The sequence below is a fragment of the Kogia breviceps genome, chromosome 2 (genome assembly GCF_026419965.1).
Source record: "Kogia breviceps isolate mKogBre1 chromosome 2, mKogBre1 haplotype 1, whole genome shotgun sequence".
Classification (NCBI taxonomy): Eukaryota; Metazoa; Chordata; class Mammalia; order Artiodactyla; family Physeteridae; genus Kogia; species Kogia breviceps.
The window spans coordinates 146,822,896-146,844,994 of record NC_081311.1 but is presented as its reverse complement, the minus strand read 5'-3'; the positions used below and the strand labels follow the sequence as shown (position 1 = coordinate 146,844,994).

The following is a 22,099-nucleotide window of genomic DNA, read 5'->3' as shown; positions in this document are numbered from 1 at the left end:
TCTTTAGGCAGAATTTATTGTGTATATCTATCACTGTGTAATAAAACCTTCCTTACTTAGAACCGTATATTTTGTACTACATGTACTAATGCTGACTGAACTCAGTAATGTTTGATTGTTTTTAGGTATTGCCTGATTTAGTCTGGTAGATTTGTTTACAGCTGAGAGTGTAAGGTAAATAGGAAATTATGTATTACATGTAGCTTGCTGTGGCCTCATTTCTGTATGGTATTTTATAGTTTTGTCTATTATTGCAGGCATGTAAATAATCATAATAAATATCATATTTAATCACCTTTGCAATTTGTTATGTGATTATTTTTAAGTAAGGGAATACCAATTTAGACATATATGCTTAATGTCATTGTTTGCACCTCTACTTTTTGGAACTGAAAAGAAAAATAGAATATTGTTGACTTAGGTAAATTACTGTAATTGTTTGAAGGCTGAAGGAAAACCAGGGTTATACCAACAGCAATTTCTGAAGTAGCAATGGCTAGAAATTCAAAATAAACCTGATAAGTGAGATGATTCTTTATAAAATTGGATGCTATAATATGTTTGTGTTTTTGAGCACTCAGAATTTAAAGCATGTCTGCTTTAAATTATATTTTAATTTAATATCATTAGTATTCATTTCAGTCAGTGATGAAATTCCTTTTTTAAAAAAAAAATTATTTATTTATTTATAGTTATTTTTGGCTGTGTTGGGTCTTTGTTTCTGTGCAAGGGCTTTCTCCAGCTGCGGCGAGCGGGGGCCATTCTTCATCGCGGTGCGCGGGCCTCTCACTGTCGCAGCCTCTCCCGTTGCGGAGCACAGGCTCCAGACGCGCAGGCTCAGTAGTTGTGGTTCACGGGCCTAGTTGCTCCGCGGCATGTGGGATCTTCCCAGACCAGGGCTCGAACCCGTGTTCCCTGAATTGGCAGGCAGATTCTTAACCACTGCGCCACCAGGGAAGCCCCTGAAATTCCTTTTTATCCAGTCTTGCAAATCAGATATTTTCTTTGGTTTGTGGTTTAATGTTTCATTGCAGAACAAAATGGCAAATGCTGAGGCAGGCAAGAAGATCTTTGTTCAAAAATGTGCTCAGTGCCACACAGTGGAAAAAGGTGGAAAACACAAGACTGGTCCAAACCTTTGGGGCCTTTTTGGCAGAAAAACAGGACAAGCACCAGGATTTTCTTATACCGATACAAACAAAAACAAAGGTAAAAACTAGGCAGTTGTTGGAGAGAACCAGAAACGTTGTAGCAAAGAAGAAGGCACAGGATTTGATATAATAATTTCCTAATTTGCAGAATTAAAAATGAAATCCACATGTTTATATTATGGAAATAATGATTTATGTCATAAGATCTGTGTTTGGATAACTGGTCATCTTTTTTTTTTTTTTTTTTTTTTTTGTGGTTCGCGGGCCTCTCACTGTTGTGGCCTCTCCCGTTGCGGAGCACAGGCTCCGGACGCGCAGGCCCGGTGGCCATGGCTCATGGGCCTAGCCGCTCTGCGGCATGTGGGATTCTCCCGGACCGGGGCATGAACCCGTGTCCCCTGCATAGGCAGGCGGACTCTCAACCACTGCGCCACCAGGGAAGCCCTGCATCATTTTTTGAGTGCACGTATAGTAGCTTACACTTTTTCAAAAGAGGGATTCTACTTATTTCAACCTGTGTTAATGTTTCTATTAGATAGTGTTTGCAGTTGGTTTCAGCCTGTTGCAGTTTTTGTTTGTTTGTTTTTGTGAAACTTGTACAGGCATACCTTTATTACACTTCTCAGACGTTGCAGGTTTGTGGCAACCCTGTACCAACCAAGTCTCTCAGTACCATTTTTCCAGCAGCATTTGCTCACTTCGTGTCTCTGTCACATTTTGGTAATTCTCACAATATTTTAAACTTTTAAATTATTATTTTACTTGCTAGAGTGATCTGTGATCAGCAGTCTTTTTTTTTAAAACATCTTTATTGGAGTATAATTGCTATGGTTCTTATTATGATTGCAAGACTCACTTTACTTTAGCAACAACCATCAGGAAACTTTGAAAAAAAACAAAGATTATTACTCACAGATCCTGGAGGGTACACAGTATGTGTGGGGCTACCCAGTGTGGTATCAGGTAGAAAGAGAGCGTGGGCTTGGGGTTTTGCTTTTATTGGGGCTGAGAGTGGGGTGCTAGGGTTTTGTGGCTTCATTCTTTATTGGTGAATTTAAAATATAAAAGCAGGAATTAAAGCATGGGAAGGGAAAAAGCAAGCCAGTCGGTCAAATGGTCAGTTATATGGGTCTACCTTTCTGAAAAAAGGGAACTTCATGGGTGGGCATCCTTGTTCTTTATCTACTTGTATAGCTGGCAGTGCATTTATTCAAGATGGATGTATTTGAAGGAGATGCCTCAGCAATTAAAAACTTAATGTCCAGCACTTACATTACAATCAAAAAGGCTAATTGTCAGTTACTTACACTACAGATAGATAAGATGTAAAGAAAGTTTTGTTACCTGGAATTTTTGGGAAAGAAACCTTATAGATAGTCAAATGTTTTGATTAAAACAAAGTTCACACTAGATTGTCAGTTTTTTTGTGTATGTAAAAATAAGATACTTTGCATTTTCTCAAAGCCTTGAGAGCAATACAGTTTAGTAGATTGGAGAGCTGGCGAAGCCATTTGTTCCTAGACTTGGGTGTCCAAGCAAACTAGGATGGGGTGGGGGGAGTATATGGCAAGTCTGCTTTAGTGCACTACTACTACATCTTAGCATTTGAGGATGGTAATAGTTTCCTAGGGCTCCTGTAACCAAGTACTATAAATTAGGTGGCTTAAAATAGTGAAAATTTATGGTTTCATAGTTCTGGAGGCTGGAAGTGCAAAATCAAGTTGTTGGCAGGGCCACGCTCTTTCTGAAACCTGAGGGCAATCTTCCCTTGCTTCTTCCTAGCTTCTGGTCGTTTGCCAGTAAACTTGGTGTTTTGGGCCTACAGCTGCATAACTCTAGTCTCTACCTTCATTGTCATATTGTCCCAGCGTGTCTCTGTCTTCACATGGCCTTCTTACAAGGATACTAGTAAAATTGGATTGAGAGACCCATCTTACTCAGTGTGACCTCTTTTCAACTTAACTAAACACACCTGCAATGACCTTATTTCCAAATAAAGCAACATTCTGAGGTACCAGGGGTTAGGGTCTCAACATAACTTTATTCAGGGGACACCCACAATAAAGGACCACATATATATCAAATAAATACATAGATAATTGATAAAAATACTTACGTTAAAACAACAGAGTAAAATTTAATCTTTGTCAAGTCAAGCGTGTTTATCACCTTAAACATCAGTGTAGTTGTTAGTAATACAATATCATTGTATTTAGTATATGCAGAAATGCTGGTTAGTAGATATTCTATGATAAAGAATTGTCTGGTCTTTGTCTCAGGTTCCTGGGAGGGATCTCTAAAACCTTGGAATTTCCCAGTGATAGGACCATCTTTGTTACTCAGGTTTGGGTTCTGGGACTACAGCCTGTGTTTATGCTAATGAGATGACTTGTGGTAGGCTCCTTGATAGTTTCAGGATGGGGGCTGGGCAAGCTGGAAAGACCAACCATGTAATTAGAGAATTGGGGCTTTGGGCTAGGTGATATCAGTCTGACCTCCAAGGATAGAGGACAGGGGCTGGAGATTGAGTTCAAGCACATGGCTAGTGATTCAATCAATCATGCCTATGTAATGAAACCCCAATAAAAAATCTGGCCACTTTCAACTGGAATCTCTACTTGAGCTTCTTGGTTGGTAAACACATCAATGTACTGGAGGGGGATGAGTCATGATTCCACAGGGCCGGGGCCAGGAACCTCTGTGTTTGTGAGTTTCCCAGACCTCACCATCTGGGTCTCTTCATTTGGCTGGTATTGATGTGTATCCTTTATAGTAAAACTGTAATTTTTTAGTAGTGCTTTCCTGAGTTCTGTGAGTTGTTCTTGCAAATTATAAAACCTAAGGGAGTCCTGGGAACCCTTAAACTTATAGTCAGTTGGTTAGAAGTTTGGATGGACTGGGGACCCTGAACTTGCAGCTGGTGTCTGAAGTGAGGCAGTCTTGTTGGGGACTTTGGAGTCTGTGCTAGCTCCAGGCAGTTAGTATGAGAATGGAACTGCATTTACTGCAGTAGGATTTACAATTAATAGACTATTGAATAAATCAGTCTTAAAGTTGCATTTATTGTATGCATTTATATGGCTCTTTAACTTTTAAAGTAATATTTTTCTATAGTGTCATTTTATTATTTTACTATCCTATTATAAGAGCAGTCAACTTTTGAAGTCCTGATTTTTAGAACAGTTATAACCTAACATTTGTCCCTCTAGCTGCCAATATTTTAAAGACTTTTTTGCTTACTAACATTGATTTAAAATCATATTAAAGCTTATTACAAATATATCTTTTATTATAGGTTTTTATCAAAGATAAAAAGCTGTATACGGCTTGGCTTTAACATTATTTAATAATTAGAAATAAAATTTTCCTGAGTCAGATTGTTTAATTAATATTTATGACTTATTTGGGGATATAATATTATTATTTGTTCTACTAATGAAATAAGAATAATAAGTAGCAGAATGAAATTGGACTCTTATTGTTCACCACTGACAAAAATTAATTTGAAATGGATAAAAGATTTAAACATAAGACCAGAAACCATAAAACTTCTAGAAGGAAACATAGGGAAAAGTTCCTTGACATTGGTCTTGACAGTGATTTTCTGGATATGACACCAAAAGCATAAACAACAAGAGCAAAAATAAATAAATGGGACTAATTAAACTAAAAAGCTTCTGCACATCAAAAGAAGCAGTCAACAAAAGTAAAAGGCACCCTACTGAATGGGAGAACATATTTGCAAATCATATATCTGATAAGGGGTAAATATCTAAAATATATAAAGAACTCATACAACTCAATAGAGAGAAAACCAACCAGATTAAAAAATGTACAGAGAAACTGAATAGACATTTTTTCAAAGAAGACATATAGATGGCCAACAGATACATGAAAAGGTATACATCATTTCTAATAATCACGACAGTGCAAGTGAGATTATCACCTTACACCTGTTAGAATGGCTATTATCAAAAGACAGGAAATAGCAATTATTGGGAAGGATGTGGAGCAAAGGGAACCCTTTTACACTGTTGGTGGGAATGCAAATTGGTAAGCTACTGTGGAAAACAATATGTAGTTTACTCAAAAAGTTAAAAATAGACCTACCATATGATCCAGTAATCCCACTTCTGGGTATATATTCAAAGGAAAGCAGAATCTTGAAGAGATATCTGCACCACCATGTTCGTTACAGCATTATTTACAATAGCCAAGATATTGAAATGTCCTGAGTCCATCAGTGGATGAATGAATAAAGAAGATGTACTGTATATACACAATACAATACTATTCAACCATGAGAAAGAAAGAAATCCTGCTATTTACAACAACTTGGATGAACCTTGAGGGCATTATGCTAAGTGAAATAAGTCAGACAGAGAAAGACAAATACTGTATAATACCACTTACATGTGGAATCTAAAAAAGCCAAGCTTAGAAAAATAGAAAGTAGAGGGGTAGTGACCAGAGGTGGGGAGTTAGGGTAATGGGGAGATATTGGTCAAAGGGTACAAACTTCCAGCTATAGGATTAACAAGTTCTGGGTATCTGATGTATAACATGGTGATTATAGCTAATAATGCTGTATTATATACTTGAAAGTTGCTAAGAGAGTATATCTTAAATGTTCTCACTACAAAGAAGAAATGGTTATTATGTGATGGGGTGGAGGTTTCTGCTAATGTTATAGTGGTAATGATTTTGCAATATATAAGTGTATCAAATTAACATTGTACACCTTAAATTTATAGAATGTTATATATCAATTATATCTCAGTAAAGCTGGAAAAAATAATATTGGGTTACTAGGTTAATTGAACACGGTTTTAAAATAATATTATTTAGAATAAATAAAGATTTAAAAAATACTTTAGGACAGCTTGATCAAAGACAGACTTGATAAGAAGAGCCAAGAAGTCATTAGTTCAGTTTTAATACAAATTGTGGAAAACTGTCAACCATAGTTTATTTTCCATGTATGGTCTTTCTGTTGGAAATAATTACACCATTTTAGTTTTCAAAATAATAAGGACATTCTCATATTTTAAAGAAGATTGTTCCATATGACTTGCTTAGAGTATAGTTTTACAAAATTCATGATTGTGGCAATAATTTTATATTGTGTGGTTTTAAAAAATTGTAGCTAAATATGTATAACATAACATTTACCATTTTAACCATTTGAAAGTGTACAGTTCTGTAGCATTAAGCACATTCACATTGTTCTGCAGCCATCACCACCATCCATCTCCAGAAGTTTTTTATCTTCCCAAATTGAAATTCTGTACCCATTAAACAGGCCCTGGAAGCTCCCATTCTATTTTGTCTCTGAATTTGACTTCTCTAGGTACCTCATATAAATGTAGTCACATAGTATTTGTGTTCTTGTGACTAGCTTATTTCATGTAGCATAATGTCTTTAGGGTTTATTCATTTTTATTTTTTATTTTTTTATTTTTTATTTTTTTGTGGTATGCGGGCCTCTCACTGTTGTGGCCTCTCCCGTAGCGGAGCACAGGCGCCGGACGCACCGGCTCAGCGGCCATGGCTCACGGGCCCAGCCGCTCCGCGGCATGTGGGATCTTCCCGGACCGGGGCACGAACCCGTGTCCCCTGCATCGGCAGGCGGACTCTCAACCACTGCGCCACCAGGGAAGCCCTAGGGTTTATTCATGTTAATTTCCATCCATTTAAAGGCTAAATGATATTCCATTGTATGTATATACCACATTTTGTTTATCAATCATTGGACACTTTGATTACTTCCAATTTTGGCTATTATGAATAATGATGCTATGAACATGGGATATAAATATTTGTTCATGTTCCTGCTTTCACTTCCTTTGGGTGTAATACCCAGAAGTGGAATTGCTGAATCATATGAAAATTCTGAGTTTAGTTTTTTGAGAAATAGCTGTACCATTTTCCATAAGGGCTCTATCATTTTATGTTCCCTCCAGCAATATGTAAGTAACAAGTGTTTGAGATCTCAGACAACACTTGTTACTTTGTTTTTTGTTTGTTTGTTGATAATAGCTTTCCTAATGGGTGTGAAGTGATATCTCCTTGTGATTTTAGTTTGCATTTCCCTTAAGATTAGTGATGTTGAGCATCTGTATTGTTTTTTTTCTCTTAAACATCAGTAAATGGATACAATTTTTCTTTTGAGAATAGTACTTTATCCATATTATTTAATAACTATATGCTGTTTGCATTTTGGGGGCAATGATAATTGAAACAAATTGAATTAACTCATGATTTGCCCAAGGTTGTGTGCTAACAAGTGATATAACTAAGATTCAGACTCAGGTCTTCTTCGGCCTTTAATGAAATCATATCATGGGGTTAACATATTAGCTGAACTAACTTATTATTAATTTTTCTTTCTCCTTTTGTCATGTCAGATCTGTTAAAATAAGCAGTAGGACACATAAAATCATAAATGTACTAATAATTTAAAAAATATTTTGAAATCTATTTATATTATATGAAAATTCAGATAGTTCAAAAGGATACTTCCCAGTATGAGTGATAGGAAATTATATATATTCATGTCTCCTTATTCTCCCCTATTCCTTTCCCTTTACCAACTAATTTTATATGGTAATATTATTCTTTTTTTTTTTTTTTTTTGCGGTACGCGGGCCTCTCACTGTCGTGGCCTCTCCTGTTGCGGAGCACAGGCTCCGGTCGCGCAGGCCCAGCGGCCATGACTCACGGGCCCAGCCGCTCCGCGGCATGTGGGATCTTCCCGGACCGGGGCACGAACCCGCGTCCCCTGCATCGGCAGGTGGACTCTCAACCACTGCGCCACCAGGGAAGCCCCGGTAATATTATTCTTTATAATTTTAGTGGCTGTATTCATACTTTAAGTTGTATTGTATGCCTCTATTATTTTATTTAACTACTTTAAGCAATATCTGTCTGTTCTTCACTCTGAAGGATGAGAGAATCAAAGTGGTTATACAACCTCCAATTTTTTCATACTCCTAACTGAGCTACTTATGTTGTTATTTCTGCTTTGACATGATACATATAATTTATATCCTGTGTAACTATAATTACTACAGTTACTTTAACATTTAGATTGTATTAGTGCTTATTCCCAGCTTTTACCACAGTGTCTATATTTATATTTTGGTTGGTAGAAGATTATCTATCAGTAGTTATGCCAAGAAGGAATTACTGGAACCATATTACCCCAGTTCTTGATGTTTGAAAAGATCAGTGGATTCCTATTACACTTGAATTGTTTGGCTAGACGTAAAATGATTGGATGATACTGTTAATTCCTCAGGATTTTGTATGATTCACGTTGAATTTTTCTTTGGAGAGATCTGAAGCCAGCCTGATTGTTTTCCATTATAAGTTACTTGGTTTTATTTTTATTTTACTCTTTTCCCCCTAAGTTTCAGTAAAATTCATATTGAAATTTAGTAATTTACTAGGCTGTGTATAAGCCTTGATTGATCTGTTTCAGATTTTCCTGGGACATGTGTTCTTGCAATTGGCAGATTCGGGACTTTTTTTTTTTCTTAACATTTTTATTGGAGTATAATTGCTTTACAATGGTGTGTTAGTTTCTGCTTTATAACAAAGTGAATCAGTTATACATATATATCACCATATCTCTTCCCTCTTGCATCTCCCTCCCTCCCACCCTCCCTATCCCACCCTTCTAGCTGGTCACAAAGCACAGAACTGATCTCCCTGTGCTATGCAACTGCTTCCAACTGGCTATCTATTTTACATTTGGTAGTGTATATATATCCATATATTCACTACCACTCTCTCACTCTGTCCCAGCTTACCCTTCTACCTCCCTGTGTCCTCAAGTTCATTCTCTAGTAGGTCTGTATCTTTATTCCCGTCTTGCCCCTAGGTTCTTCATGACCATTTTTTTTTCAGATTCCATATATATGTTAGCACACGGTATTTGTTTCTCTCTTTCTGACTTACTTCACTCTGTATGACAGACTCTAGGTCCATCCACCTCACTACAAGTAACTCAATTTTGTTTCTTTATATGGCTGAGTAATATTCCATTGTATATATGTGCCACATCTTCTTTTTTTTTTTTTTTTTTTTTTTTGTGGTACGCAGGCCTCTCACTGTTGTGGCCTCTCCCATTGTGAAGCACAGGCTCCGGATGCACAGGCTCAGTGGCCATGGCTCACGGGCGTAGCTGCTCTGCGGCATGTGGGATCCTCCCAGACCGGGGCACGAACCCATATCCCCTGCATCAGCAGGTGGACTCTCAACCGCTGCGCCACCAGGGAAGCCCCACATCTTCTTTATCCATTAATCTATCAATGGACACTTAGGTTGCTTCCATGTCCTGGATATTGTAAATAGAGCTGCAATGAACATTGTGGTACATGACTTTTTTTTTTTTTGGCAGTACGTGGGCCTCTCGCTGTTGTGGCCTCTCCCGTTGTGGAGCACAGGCTCTGGACGCGCAGGCTCAGCGGCTATGGCTCATGGGCCTAGCCGCTCCACGGCATATGGGATCCTCCCAGACTGGGGCATGAACCCGTGTCCCCTGCATCAACAGGCGGACTCTCAACCACTGTGCCACCAGGGAAGCCCACATAACTCTTTTTGAATTATGGTTTTCTCAGGGTATATGCCCAGTAGTGGGATTGCTGAGTCATATGGTAGTACTATTTGTAGTTTTTTAAGGAACCTCCATACTGTTCTGCATAGTGGCTGTATCAATTTATGTTCCCACCAGCAGTGCAAGAGGGTTCCCTTTTCTCCACACCCTCTCCAGCATTTATTGTTTGTAGATTTTTTGATGATGGCCGTTCTGACTGGTGTGAGATGATATCGCATTGTAGTTTTGATTTACATTTCTCTAATGATTAATGATGTTGAGCATTCTTTCATGTGTTTGTTGGTAATCTGTATATCTTCTTTGGAGAAATGTCTGTTTAGGTCTTCTGCCCATTTTTGGATTGTGTTGTTTGTTTTTTAGGACTTTTATTTTTGAAAGTTTTCTTGAATTATCTGTTTTAATAATTTTATACTATTTCATTTGTTTTTATTAAAGAAATCTTACTTGGGCCATCAGTTGTACATATTTGGGATATCTTTTGTCTAAATGTCTCCTATATCTGTTATTTTTCCTGATTGTTTTAAACTTTTTATTCTCATTTTGTTTTTATCAATATTTTCAAGCCTGATTGTGCTATCAGTAGTATCTATTCTTTTTGCTGTCATTTATGTCTTTCTGTTTTATCATCTCCTTGAACCTTTGTAGCTCTGCTATAAGCCCTTGATTTATAAAGACCTTTTTTTTTATAGCTGATAAGTCTGTTTTTTTGTCTTTATTGGAGTATAATTGATTTACAATGTTGTGTTAGTTTCTGATGTACAACAAAGTGAATGAGCTATATGTATACATCTATCCCCATATCCTCTCCCTCTCGAGCCTCCCACCCTCCCTATCCCAACCCTCTAGGTCATCACAAAACATTGAGCTGATCCCACTGTGCTATGCAGCAGCTTCCCACTAGCCATCCATTTTACATTTGGTAGTGTATATATGTCAGTGCTACTCTTTCATTTCGTCCCAGCTTCCCCTTCCTCACCTGTGTCCTCAAGTCCGTTCTCTACATCTGTGTTTTTATTCCCGCCTTGCCACTAGGTTCATCAGTACTGTCTTTTAATTTTTACTTATTTACTTTATTTTTTAACATCTTAATTGGAGTATAGTTGCTTTACAATGGTGTGTTAGTTTCTGCTTTATAACAAAGTGAGTCAGCTATATGTATACATATATCCCCATATCCCCTCCCTCTTGAGTCTCCCTCCCACCCTCCCTATCCCACCCCTCTAGGTGGTCACAAAGAACCAAGCTGATCTCCCTGTGCTATGTGGCTGCTTCCCACAAGCTATCTGTTTTACATTTGGTAGTGTATATATGTCCATGCCACTCTCTCATTCCATCCCAGCTTACCCTTCCCCCTCCCTGTGTCCTCAAGTCCATTCTCTATGTCTGCGTCTTAATTCCTGTCCGGCCCCTAGGTTCTTCAGAATCATTTTCTTTTTTTTTAGATTCCATATATATGTGTTAGCATACGGTATTTGTTTTTCTCTTTCTGACTTCACACTGTATGACAGGCTCTAGGTCCATCCACCTCACTACAAATAACTCAGTTTCCTTCTTTTTATGGTGGAATAATATTATATTGTACATATATGCCACATCTTCTTTATCCATTCATCTGTCGATGGACACTTAAGTTGCTTCCATGTCCTGGCTATTGTAAATAGAGCTGCAATGAACATTGTGGTACATGACACTTTCTAAATTATGGTTTTCTCAGGGTATATGCCCAGTAGTGGAATTGCTAGGTCGTATGGTAGTTCTATGTTTAGTTTTTTAAGGAACCTCCATACTGTCTTCCATTCCCACCAACAATGCAACAGGGTTCCCTTTTCTCCACACCTTCTCCAGCATTTATTGTTTGTAGATTTTTTGATGATAGCCATTCTGACTGTTGTGAGGTGATACCTTATTGTAGTTTTGATTTGTATTTCTGTAATGATTAGTGATGTTGAGCATCCTTTCATGTTTTTGTTGGCAATCTGTATATCTTCTTTGGAGAAATGTCTACTTAGGTCTTCTGCCCAGTTTAGGATTGGGTTGTTTCTTTCTTTGATATTGAGCTGCATGAGCTGCTTGTATATTTTGGAGATTAATCCTTTGTCCGTTGCTTCGTTTGCAAATATTTTCTCCCATTCTGAGGGTTGTCTTTTCATCTTGTTTATGGTTTCCTTTGCTGTGCAGAAGCTTTGAGGTTTCACTAGGTCCTATTTGTTTATTTTTATTTCCAATTCTCTAGGAGGTGGGTCAAAAGGGAGCCTGCTGTGATTTATGTCATAGAGTGTTCTGCCTATGTTTTCCTCTAAGATTTTTATAGTGTCTGACCTTAAATTTAGATCTTTAATCCATTTTGAGTTTATTCTTGTATATAATGTTAGGGAGTGTTCTAATTTCATTCTTTTACATGTAGCTGTCCAGTTTTGCCAGAACCACTTATTGAAGAGGATGTCTTTTCTCCATTGTATAGTTTTCCCTCCTTTATCAAAGATAAGGTGACCATATGTGTGTGGGTTTATCTCTGGGCTTTCTTTCCTGTTCTTTTGATCTGTATTTCTGTTTTTGTGCCAGTAGCATACTATCTTGATTACTGTAGCTTTGTAGTATAGTTGGAAGTCAGGGAGCCTGACTGCTCCAGCTCCATGTTTCTTTCTCAAGATTGCTTTGCCTTTTCGGGGTCTTTTGTGTCTCCATACAAACTTTAAGAATTTTTGTTCTAGTTCTGTAAAAACTACCATTGGTAATTTGATAGGTATTGCATTGAATCTGTAGATTGCTTTGGGTAGTATAGTCATTTTCACAGTATTGATTCTTACACTCCAAGAACATGGTATATCTCTCCCTCTGTTGGTATCATCTTTAGTTTCTTTAATCAGTGTCTTATAGTTTTCTGCATACAGGTCTTTTGCCTCCTTAGGTAGGTTTATTCTTAGGTACTTTATTCTTTGTGTTGCAGTGGTAAATGGGAGTGTTTTCTTAATTTCTGTTTCAGATTTTTCATCATTAGGGTATAGGAATGCAAGAGATTTCTGTGCATTAATTTTGTATCCTGCTACTTTACCAAATTCATTGATTAGCTCTAGTAGTTTTTTGGTAGCATTGTTAGGATTCTCCTTGTATAGTATGATGTCATCTGCAAACAGCGACAGTTTTACTTTTCTTTTCTGATTTGGATTCCTTTAATTTTTTTTCCTTCTCTGATTGCTGTGGTTAAAACTTCCAAAACTATGTTGAATAATAGGCGTGAGAGTTGGCAACCTTGTCTTGTTCCTGATCTTAGTGGAAATGGTTTCAGTTTTTCACCATTGAGAATGATGTTGGCTGTTGGTTTGTCATATATGGCCTTTATTATGTTGAGGTAAGTTCCCTCTATGCCTACTCTCTGAAGGGTTTTTATCATAAATGGGTGTAGAATTTTGTCGAAAGCTTTTTCTGCATCTATTGAGATGATCATATGGTTTTTCTCTTTCAATTTGTTAATATGGTTTATCACATTGATTTGCATACATTGAAGAAACCTTGCATTCCTGGCATAAATCCCACTTGATCAAGGTGTATGATCCTTTTAATATGTTGTTGGATTCTGTTTGCTAGTATTTTGTTGAGAACTTTTGCATCTATGTGCATCAGTGATATTGGCCTGTAGGTGTTTTTTTTCTTTTGTGACATCTTTGTCTGGTTTTGGTATCAGGGTGATGGTGGCCTTGTAGAATGAGTTTGGGAGTGTTCCTCCCTCTGCTATATTTTGGAAGAATTTGAGAAGGATATGTGTTAGGTCTTCTCTGAATGTCTGATAGAATTCGCATGTGAAGCCATCTGGTCCTGGGCTTTTGTTTGTTGGAAGATTTTTTTTTTTTTTTTTTTTTGCAGTACACGGGCCTCTCACTGTTGTGGCATCTCCAATTGCGGAGCACAGGCTCTGGATGCACAGGTGCAGCGGCCATGGCTCACGGGCCCAGCCACTCCGCGGCATGTGGGATCTTCCTGGACCGGGGCATGAACCCGTGTCCCCTGCATCGGCAGGCAGACTCTAAACCACTGCACCACCAGGGAAGCCCTGTTGGAAGATTTTTAATCACAGTTTCAATTTCAGTGCTGTGAGTGGTGTGTTTATATTTTCTGTTTCTTCCTGGTTCAGTCTTGGAAGGTTGTGCTTTTCTAAGCATTTTTCCATGTCTTCCAGGGTGTACAATTTTTTGGCATATAGTTACTTGTAGTAGTCTCTCATAATCATTTGTATTTCTCCAGTGTCTGTTTTTACTTCTCCTTTTTCATTTTCTAATTCTGTTGGTTTGACTCTTCTCCCTTTCTTTCTTGATGAGTCTCACTAGTAGTTTATCAATTTTGTTTTATCTTCTCAAAGAACCAGCTTTTACTTGTATTGACCTTTGCTGTCGTTTCCTTCATGTCTTTTTCATTTATTTCTTATCTGATCTTTATGATTTCTTTCCTTCTGCTGACATTGGGGTGTTTTTGTTCTTCTTTCTCTAATTGCTTTAGGTGTAAGGTTAGGTTGTTTATTTGAGATGTTTTTTGTTTCTTAAGTTAGGATGGTATTGCTATAAATCTCCCTCTTAGAAGTGCTTTTGCTGCATCCCATACGTTTTGGGTTGTCGTGTTTTCATTTGTTTCTAGGTATTTTATGATTTCCTTTTGGATTTCTTCAGTGATCTCTTGCTTATTTAGTAGTGTATTGTTTAGCCTCCATGTGTTTGTATCTTTTACAGTTTTTTTTCCTGTAATTGATATCTAGTCTCATAGCATTGTGGTCATAAAAGATACTTGATACGATTTTCAATTTTCTAAAATTTACCAAGGGTTGATTTGTCACCCAAGATATGATCTATTGTGTAGAATGTTCCATCAACCCTCGAGAAGAAAGTGTATTCTGTTGTTTTTGGATGGAATGTCCTATAAATATCAATTAAGTCCATGTTGTTTAATGTATCATTTAAAGCCTGTTTCCTTATTTATTTTCTTTCTTTCTTTATTTTTTTTTTGCTATATGCGGGCCTCTCACTGCTGTGGCCTCTCCCGTTGCGGAGCACAGGCTCCAGACACACAGGCCCAGCGGCCACGGCTCACGGGCCCAGCTGCTCCACGGCATGTGGGATCTTCCCGGACCGGGGCACGAACCCGTGTCCCCTGCATTGGCAGGCGGGCTCTCAACCACTGCGCCACCAGGGAAGCCCTATTTTCATTTTGGATCACCTGTCCTTTGGTGAAAGTGGGTTTTTAAAGTCCTCTACTATGATTGTGTTAATGTCATTTCCCCTTTTATGGCTGTTAGCATTTGCCTTATGTAATGAGGTGTTCCTATGTTGGGTGAATAAATATTTACAATTGTTATATCTTCTTGGATTGATCCCTTGTTCATTATGTAGTGTCCTTCTTTGTCTCTTGTAATAGTCTTTTTTAAAAGTCTATTTTGTCTGATATGAGAATTGCTATTCCAGCTTTCTTTTGATTTCCATTTGCATGGAATATCTTTTTCCATCCCCTCACTTTCAGTCTGTATGTGTCCCTAGGTCTGAAGTGGGTTTCTTGTACACAGCATTATACAGGTGTTCTTTTTGTATCTCTTCAGCCAGTCTATGTCTTTTGGTTGGAGCATTTAATCCATTTACATTTTTGTTAGTTATCGATATGTATGTTCCTATTACCATTTTCTTAATTGTTTTGTGTTTGTAATCGTAGGTCTTTTCCTTCTCTGTTTTTCCTGTCTAGAGAAGTTCCTTTAGCATTTGTTTTAAAGCTGGTTTGTTGGTGCTGAATTGTCTTAGCTTTTGATTATCTGTAAAGGTTTTAATTTCTCTGTTGAATCTGAATGGGATCCTTGCTGGGTAGAATAATCTTGGTTGTAGGTTTTTCCCTTTCATTACTTTCAATATGTCCTGCCACTCACTCCCTTCTGGCTTGCAGAGTTTCTGCTGAAAGTTCAGCTGTTAACCTTATGGGGATTCCCTTGTATGTTATTTGTTGTTTTTCCCTTGCTGCTTTTAATATTTTTTCTTTGTATTTAATTTTTGATAGTTTGATTAATATGTGTCTTGGCATGTTTCTCCTTGGATTTATCCTGTATGGGACTCTCTGCGCTTCCTGGACTTGATTATTTCCCTTCCCATATTTGGGAAGTTTTCAACTACAATCTCTTCAAATATTTTCTCAGTCCCTTTCCTTCTCTCTTCTTCTGGGACCCCTATAATTTGAATGTTGTTACATTTAATGTTGTCCTAGAGGTCTCTGAGACTGTCTCAATTCTTTTCATTCTTTTTTCTTTATTCTGCTCTGTGGTAGTTATTTCCACTATTTAATCTTCCAGGTCACTTATCTGTTCTTCTGCCTCAGTTATTCTGCTATTGATTCCTTCTAGAGAATTTTTAATTCCATTTATTGTGTTGTTCATCATTGTTTGTTTGCTCTTTTGTTCTTCTAGGTCCTTGTTAAACGTTTCTTGTATTTTTTCCATTCTGTTTCCAAGATTTTGGATCATCTTTACTATCATTATTCTGAATTCTTTTTCAAGTAGACTTCCTATTTCCTCTTCATTTGTTAGGTGTGATGGGTTTTTACCTTGCTTCTTCATCTGCTGTGTATTTCTCTGTGTTCTCCTTTTGCTTAACTTACTGTCTTTGGGGTCTCCTTTTTGCAGGCTGCAGGTTCATAGTTCCTGTTGTTTTTGGTGTTTGCCCCGAGTGGGTAAGGTTGGTTCAGTGGGTTGTGTAGGCTTTCTGGTGCAGGGGATTGGTGCCTGTGTTCTCATGGATGGGGCTGGATCTTGTCTTTTTGGTGGGCAGGACCATGTCCGGTGGTGTGGTTTGGGGTGTCTGTGACCTTATTATGATTTTAGGCAGCCTCTCTGCTAATGGGTGTGGTTCTTTTCCTGTTTTGCTAGTTGTTTGGCATAGGGTATCCAGCTCTGTAGCTTGCTGGTTGTTGAGTGGAGCTGGGTTTTAGTTTGGGATGGAGATCTCCGGGTGAGCTTTGGCCGTTTGTTATTACATGGGGCCAGGAGGTCTCTGGTGGACCAATGTCCTGAACTCGGCTCTCTCACCTCCGAGGCTCAGACCTGACAGCTGGCCGGAGCACCAGGACCTTGTCAGCCACACGGCTCAGAAGAAAAGGGAGAAAAAGAAAGAAAAATAAATAAATAAATAAAATAAAGTTATTAAAATAAAAATATTATTAAAAATTTTTAAAGTAATAAAAAAAAAGAAAGGAGAGAGACCAAACCACGAAACAAATCCACCAATCATAACAAGCACTAAATATATTTAGAGTAAAAACCAGACAGGCAGAACCCTAGGACAAATGGTAAAAGCAAACCTATACAGAGAATATCACAGAAAGAAGAATACAGTTACATACTCACAAAAAGAGGAAAAGGAAAAAATATGTATATATTTATAAAAAACAAAAAAGGAAGAGAGCAACCAAATCAATAAACAAATCTACCAATGATAATAAGCTCTAAATATTGAACTAAGATGAACATAAAACTAGAAACAAATTAGATGCAGAAAGCAAACTCCAAGTCTGTAGTTGCTCCCAAAGTCCACTGCCTGTTTTGGGATGATTCCTTGTGTATTCAGGTATTCCGCAGATGCAGGGTACATCAAGGTGATTGTGGAGATTTAATCTGCTGCTCCTGAGGCTGCTGGGAGAAATTTCCCTTTGTCTTCTTGTTCGCACAGCTCTTGGGGTTCAGCTTTGGATTTGGCCCCTCCTCTGCATGTAGGTCGCCTGAAGGCGCCTGTTCCCGCTGAGACATTATGGGGTTAAAGTAGCAGCTGATTAGGGGGCTCTGGCTCCCTCAGGCTGGGGAGCAGGGAGGGGTATGGAATGCGTGGCGAGCAGAGGCCAGCGTGACATTGCTACAGCCTGAGGTGCGCCATGTGTTCACCTTGAGAAGTGGTCCCTGGGTAATGGGACCCTGGCAGTGGCAGGCTGCATAGGCTCCTGGGTGGGGAGGTGTGGATAGTGACCTGTGCTTGCACACAGACGTCTTGGTGGCTGTAGCAGCCGCCTTAGCATTTCATGCCCATCTCTGGTGTCTGTGCTGATAGCTGCGGTTCGCCCCGTCACTGGAGCTTGTTTAGGTGGAGCTCTGAATCCCCTCTCCTTGTGCACCCCGAAACAATGGTCTCTTGCCTCTTAGGCAGGTCTAGAGGTTTTCCTGGACTCCTTCCCAGCTAGCTGTGGCGCACTATCCTCCTTCAGGCTGTGTTCTCGCAGCCATCTCCAGTCCTTTCCTTGGGATCTGACCTCTGAAGCCCGAGCCTCAGCTCCCAGCCCTCGCCCGCCCCATCAGGTGAGCAGACAAGCCTCTCGGGCTGGTGAGTGCAGGTCGGCACCGATCCTCTGTGCGAGAATCTCTCCACTTTGCCCTCTGCATCCCTGTTGCTGCGCTGTTCTCCGTGGCTCCAAAGCTTCCCCCCCTGCCACCCCCCATCATCTCCGCCAGTGAAGAGGCTTCCAAGTTTGTGGAAACTTTTTCTCCTTCACAGCTCTCTCCCTGAGGTGCAGGTCCCGTCCCTGTTCTTTTGTCTCTGTTTTTTCTTTTTTCTTTTGCCCTACCCAGGTATGTGGGGAGTTTCTTGCCTTTTGGGAAGTCTGAGGTCTTCTACCAGCATTCAGTAGGTATTCTGTAGGTGCTGTTCCACATGTAGGTGTATTTCTGATGTATTTGTGGGGAGGAAGGTGATTGCCATGTCTTACTCTTCCGTCATCTTGAAGGTTCCCATATTTATTTATTAAAAAAATAAATTTACTTATTTATTTAAAAATAAATTTATTTATTTATTAAAATTAAATTATTTATTTTTTAAAAATATATTTATTTAAAAATATTTATTTATTAATTAAAAATAAATTTATTTATTTTTAGAAAATAAATTTATTTATTTTTGGCTGCATTGGGTCCTTGTTGCTATGTGCAGGCTTTCTCTAGTTGCACTGAGTGAGCACTGTTCTTTGTTGCAGTGCACTGGCTTCTCGTTGCAGTGGCTTCTCTTGTTGTGGAGCATGGGCTGTAGGCACAGAGGAGGCTTCAGTAGCTGTGGCACGTGGGCTGAGTATTTGTGTCTCACGAGCTCTAGAGCACAGGCTCAGGGTTGTGGTGCATGGGCTTAGTTGTTCTGTGGCAGGTGGGATCTTCCCGGGCCAGGGCCCGTGTCCCCTGCACTGGCAGGTGGATTCTTAACCACTGTGCCACCGGGGAAGTCCCAGTACTGTTATTTTAGATTCCATAAATGTGCTTTAGCATACAGTATTTGTTTTTCTCTTTCTGACTTACTTCACTCTGTATGACAGACTCTAGGTCAGTCTACCTCATTACAAATAATAAAGACCTTTTCTGAATCCATGGGAATGTGCTCCTGATTTTTTTCTGCTTAGTGTATATAATTTTTGTTGTGTATATTTCATTCAACTTTTAAAAATATTCCTTTCTGCTGTGTGTGTGTATGTTGTGTGTGTGTTTTTAGTACCCTTTAATGGTGATTCCTTTCTGATTACTACTCATCTTTTGATTAGGACAATTTGTCCTTTATTGGTTATTTGCAGAAGGACAATAAGAGAGAGGGTCTGAGTGTTCCAGCTGGTTATAAGATCTTCCTCACCCACAGTTTTGTGTTAGAGCTACGTGTATGTGTGTATGTTTGCTGCAGGGTTATTTGGATCTTCAGCTGACAAAGGCTGGCAGCTCCAGGGTTATCCAACACTTCACGTTTCTCTTTTATCCTATAACAAGGTAGAATCTTTCTTTTAAAGATGTGTTTTCTTCTTTACTCCTGGCTCCCCTGGCCCTCCATGGTATCAAATTGAATTTAGGGAGACTTTCACAGCCAGCCAATATGTACTTTACTCTTTTTGGCCCAACAGAGGGTTATGACTCTGCCCCTCAGGATTTGTCACCTATTTTGGAGAACTTTTCTCTTCTTTCAAAATTAGTGAAAAGTGTCCTCTCACTCTAGTCCAGGTTTTATGTCTTTGGTAGTCTTCTAATTGTATCAAGTTTGGTGGTAGAGGCACTCACTCAAAAATGTTATTGAAAGTGGAACTAGCATTTCTGTTTCTCTTAGTTCATGTTCTTTTCAACTGGCTTTAGAAAGGAAAAACATTGGATGCAACCTCTCTTTCTCTCATTGTAAAACTGGATTTCTGAAATCATAGGTTTTTGATAGAGATCCTGACAGAGGCAGCTTGGTGTGATTGGGAAAAAGAGAAACAAAAAAACATGGAAATATAAGTTACTAGGCACCAGTTCTTTACTCTATGTAGCCTTGTCATCTTAGGGTAAGTTATTATCCTCTCTTTGGGTCATCATTTACTCATCTGCAAAATGAGGATTTGGGTTAATTGATCTCTAAGATAGAAGGAATTCTCTTTGATTCTAGGAGGATGGCATACTGCTTAGGCCCAACATGTCTGGGTTGGTAGTTCATTGGTGTACCTTAGATAATCGTAAACATCATTGGATTTCTACAAAGAAGCCCAAGAGTAGATCACCAAAGAATAATTTTGGAATTTTCTTGTAGGTCAGAAACTAAGTATTCTCAGTTATAATAACCTTCCTACTGAGTCCAAGAGTAATCTTTTGTTCACAAATGTGGGTCACATCAGAAAGTAAACCTTACAAGTGTAACTTCACAAACTTAAAACTTATTTTCACCTTTGTAGATGTTATCTGGGGAGAGGAGACTCTGATGGAATATTTGGAGAAACCAAAAAAAAAAAATATCCCTGGAACTAAAATGGTCTTTGCTGGTCTTAAAAAGAAGAGTGAGAGAGAAGATCTTATTGAGTATTTGAAACAGGCAACATCTTCATGAAATGCTCTTACAACTTAAAAATTATTAGTTATAAGCCAAATTTTTCCAATTTCAAATATTGCATGTTTGAAGAAGTCATATTTGACCTTTCCTGATCAGCTTGTAGTATAACATTTTAAAATAAAAGTTGATATTTTTGATTGTGTGTAATCTACTGATCAAATGTCCTTCAGAGTCTGAACTTGATTTTAAATGGTCGCTAAGGATGTGGACAAGGTCAGGATGGAGGAAGAGAGGGAAGGAAACTGAAACTTATTGCTGTTCAGTAGTCTCTACATGCACAAATATTTTATAGGCCTAGCAACTGCTGTTGATGATGGAGATAGCTTCCACATACTTATTTCTCTGCAATTTAAATGTAAATATAGCAGACATTAGGTTTAATTTTCTTTAAGCTGTTTGGTTATATGTTTGCCTTTTATTATAAACAATACTTAAAGTAACTTTAAGGGAAAAAAAGTAGGGAAAATGAAGTCAAATATGTGATCTTATCTTAGGAATATTATTGGGGAAAAAAAGGCAATTGTTGACATAAAATAAAACCTAGAGAGAATGAGAAAAGCATGTTCCATGTTAATATGCATTTATATCACTTAACATTCTTTTTCTGAATTAATCTTTTTATGGTGCCCTTCTAATCCTGAATAATATAAGGCTGGACTGTAGGGAGGGATAGCAGGGACCCTGAGAGAGAGGGAGAAAGAAAAACAACCCTCACCCTAAATGTGAAAGACCTCCCACTTCACAGTAAGTGGGAATGAGGCATGGTGGGGCAGGTCCACAACAGGACCCATGTGGAAGGGAACAGTGGCTCTCAGATGGCCCCTGAAGTGGCTTTGAAATCCTACAAGTACTCTGTCACCCAAACAACATGGCCCCATACAAGGAGAAGCTGTTTCCTTACCAGAGAGGTGGATAATGGAGTGGTCAGGGTCATTATGGGTGAGGAAAAGATACTCATTATCTCATTTCCACTTCACAACACCTCTGTAAGGTGAAGTTTACCTTCTACAGTGAGACTTAGAAAGATCTGGTGCCAGAACCAAAACCTAGATCTTCTACTCCAATTCTTGGTGACTTTTCAACATATCATAGAAATATGTTAGCTAGTTAACTTATTAGCAAATGCCACTACTGAGAAGATATTCCTGTCAGAAAGTTTCCAAAGTGAGGGGAATGTGGTTGAAAAAGCTGTGATTTCCAGAAGGTTCCTCTAAATCATTTAAGTGCCTGGTATCACTCTTAATGCTCTGGCAAGTGAGAGAGAAAGAACTCCTGGAGCCCAGGGCCGGTGTTGAATAGGAGAGTATGTCCCTGTGGGCCAAGAGAGGGCCTTAGGCAAAACTGACCTTGTGACTTTCTCCCTGGAGGAGTTCTTTGATGAGGGCAGAGACATCTGTAGGGACTCCAAGCATGTATTAAGGATGTTGCCAGTGTCAGAGCTGAGTTGGGTTTGCAGTGATGTAGAACTGGGTGACATACCCTGTGTTCTAATTTGCATGAGA

The 22,099-nt window shown here is 38.7% G+C and overlaps 1 protein-coding gene across 1 annotated transcript; it reads left to right on the top strand.

Annotated features, from left to right (window-relative positions):
- Positions 1 to 1,040: 1,040 nt before the first annotated feature.
- Positions 1,041 to 20,594, top strand: LOC131750269 (cytochrome c 2). Its single transcript, XM_059052759.1, has 2 exons — positions 1,041 to 1,209; positions 20,443 to 20,594. The coding sequence occupies exons 1-2, from the start codon at positions 1,041 to 1,043 to the stop codon at positions 20,592 to 20,594; spliced, it is 321 nt and encodes a 106-aa protein (XP_058908742.1).
- The last annotated feature ends 1,505 nt before the right edge of the window (positions 20,595 to 22,099 follow it).

What these genes read in the sequence shown, in the direction of transcription:
- LOC131750269 (XM_059052759.1), top strand. Translation starts at nt 1,041, where the DNA reads ATGGCAAATGCTGAGGCAGGCAAGAAGATCTTTGTTCAAAAATGTGCT. An exon ending in CGATACAAACAAAAACAAAG is followed by an intron (nt 1,210 to 20,442) that starts GTAAAAACTAGG and finishes TCACCTTTGTAG; the next exon opens with ATGTTATCTGGGGAGAGGAG.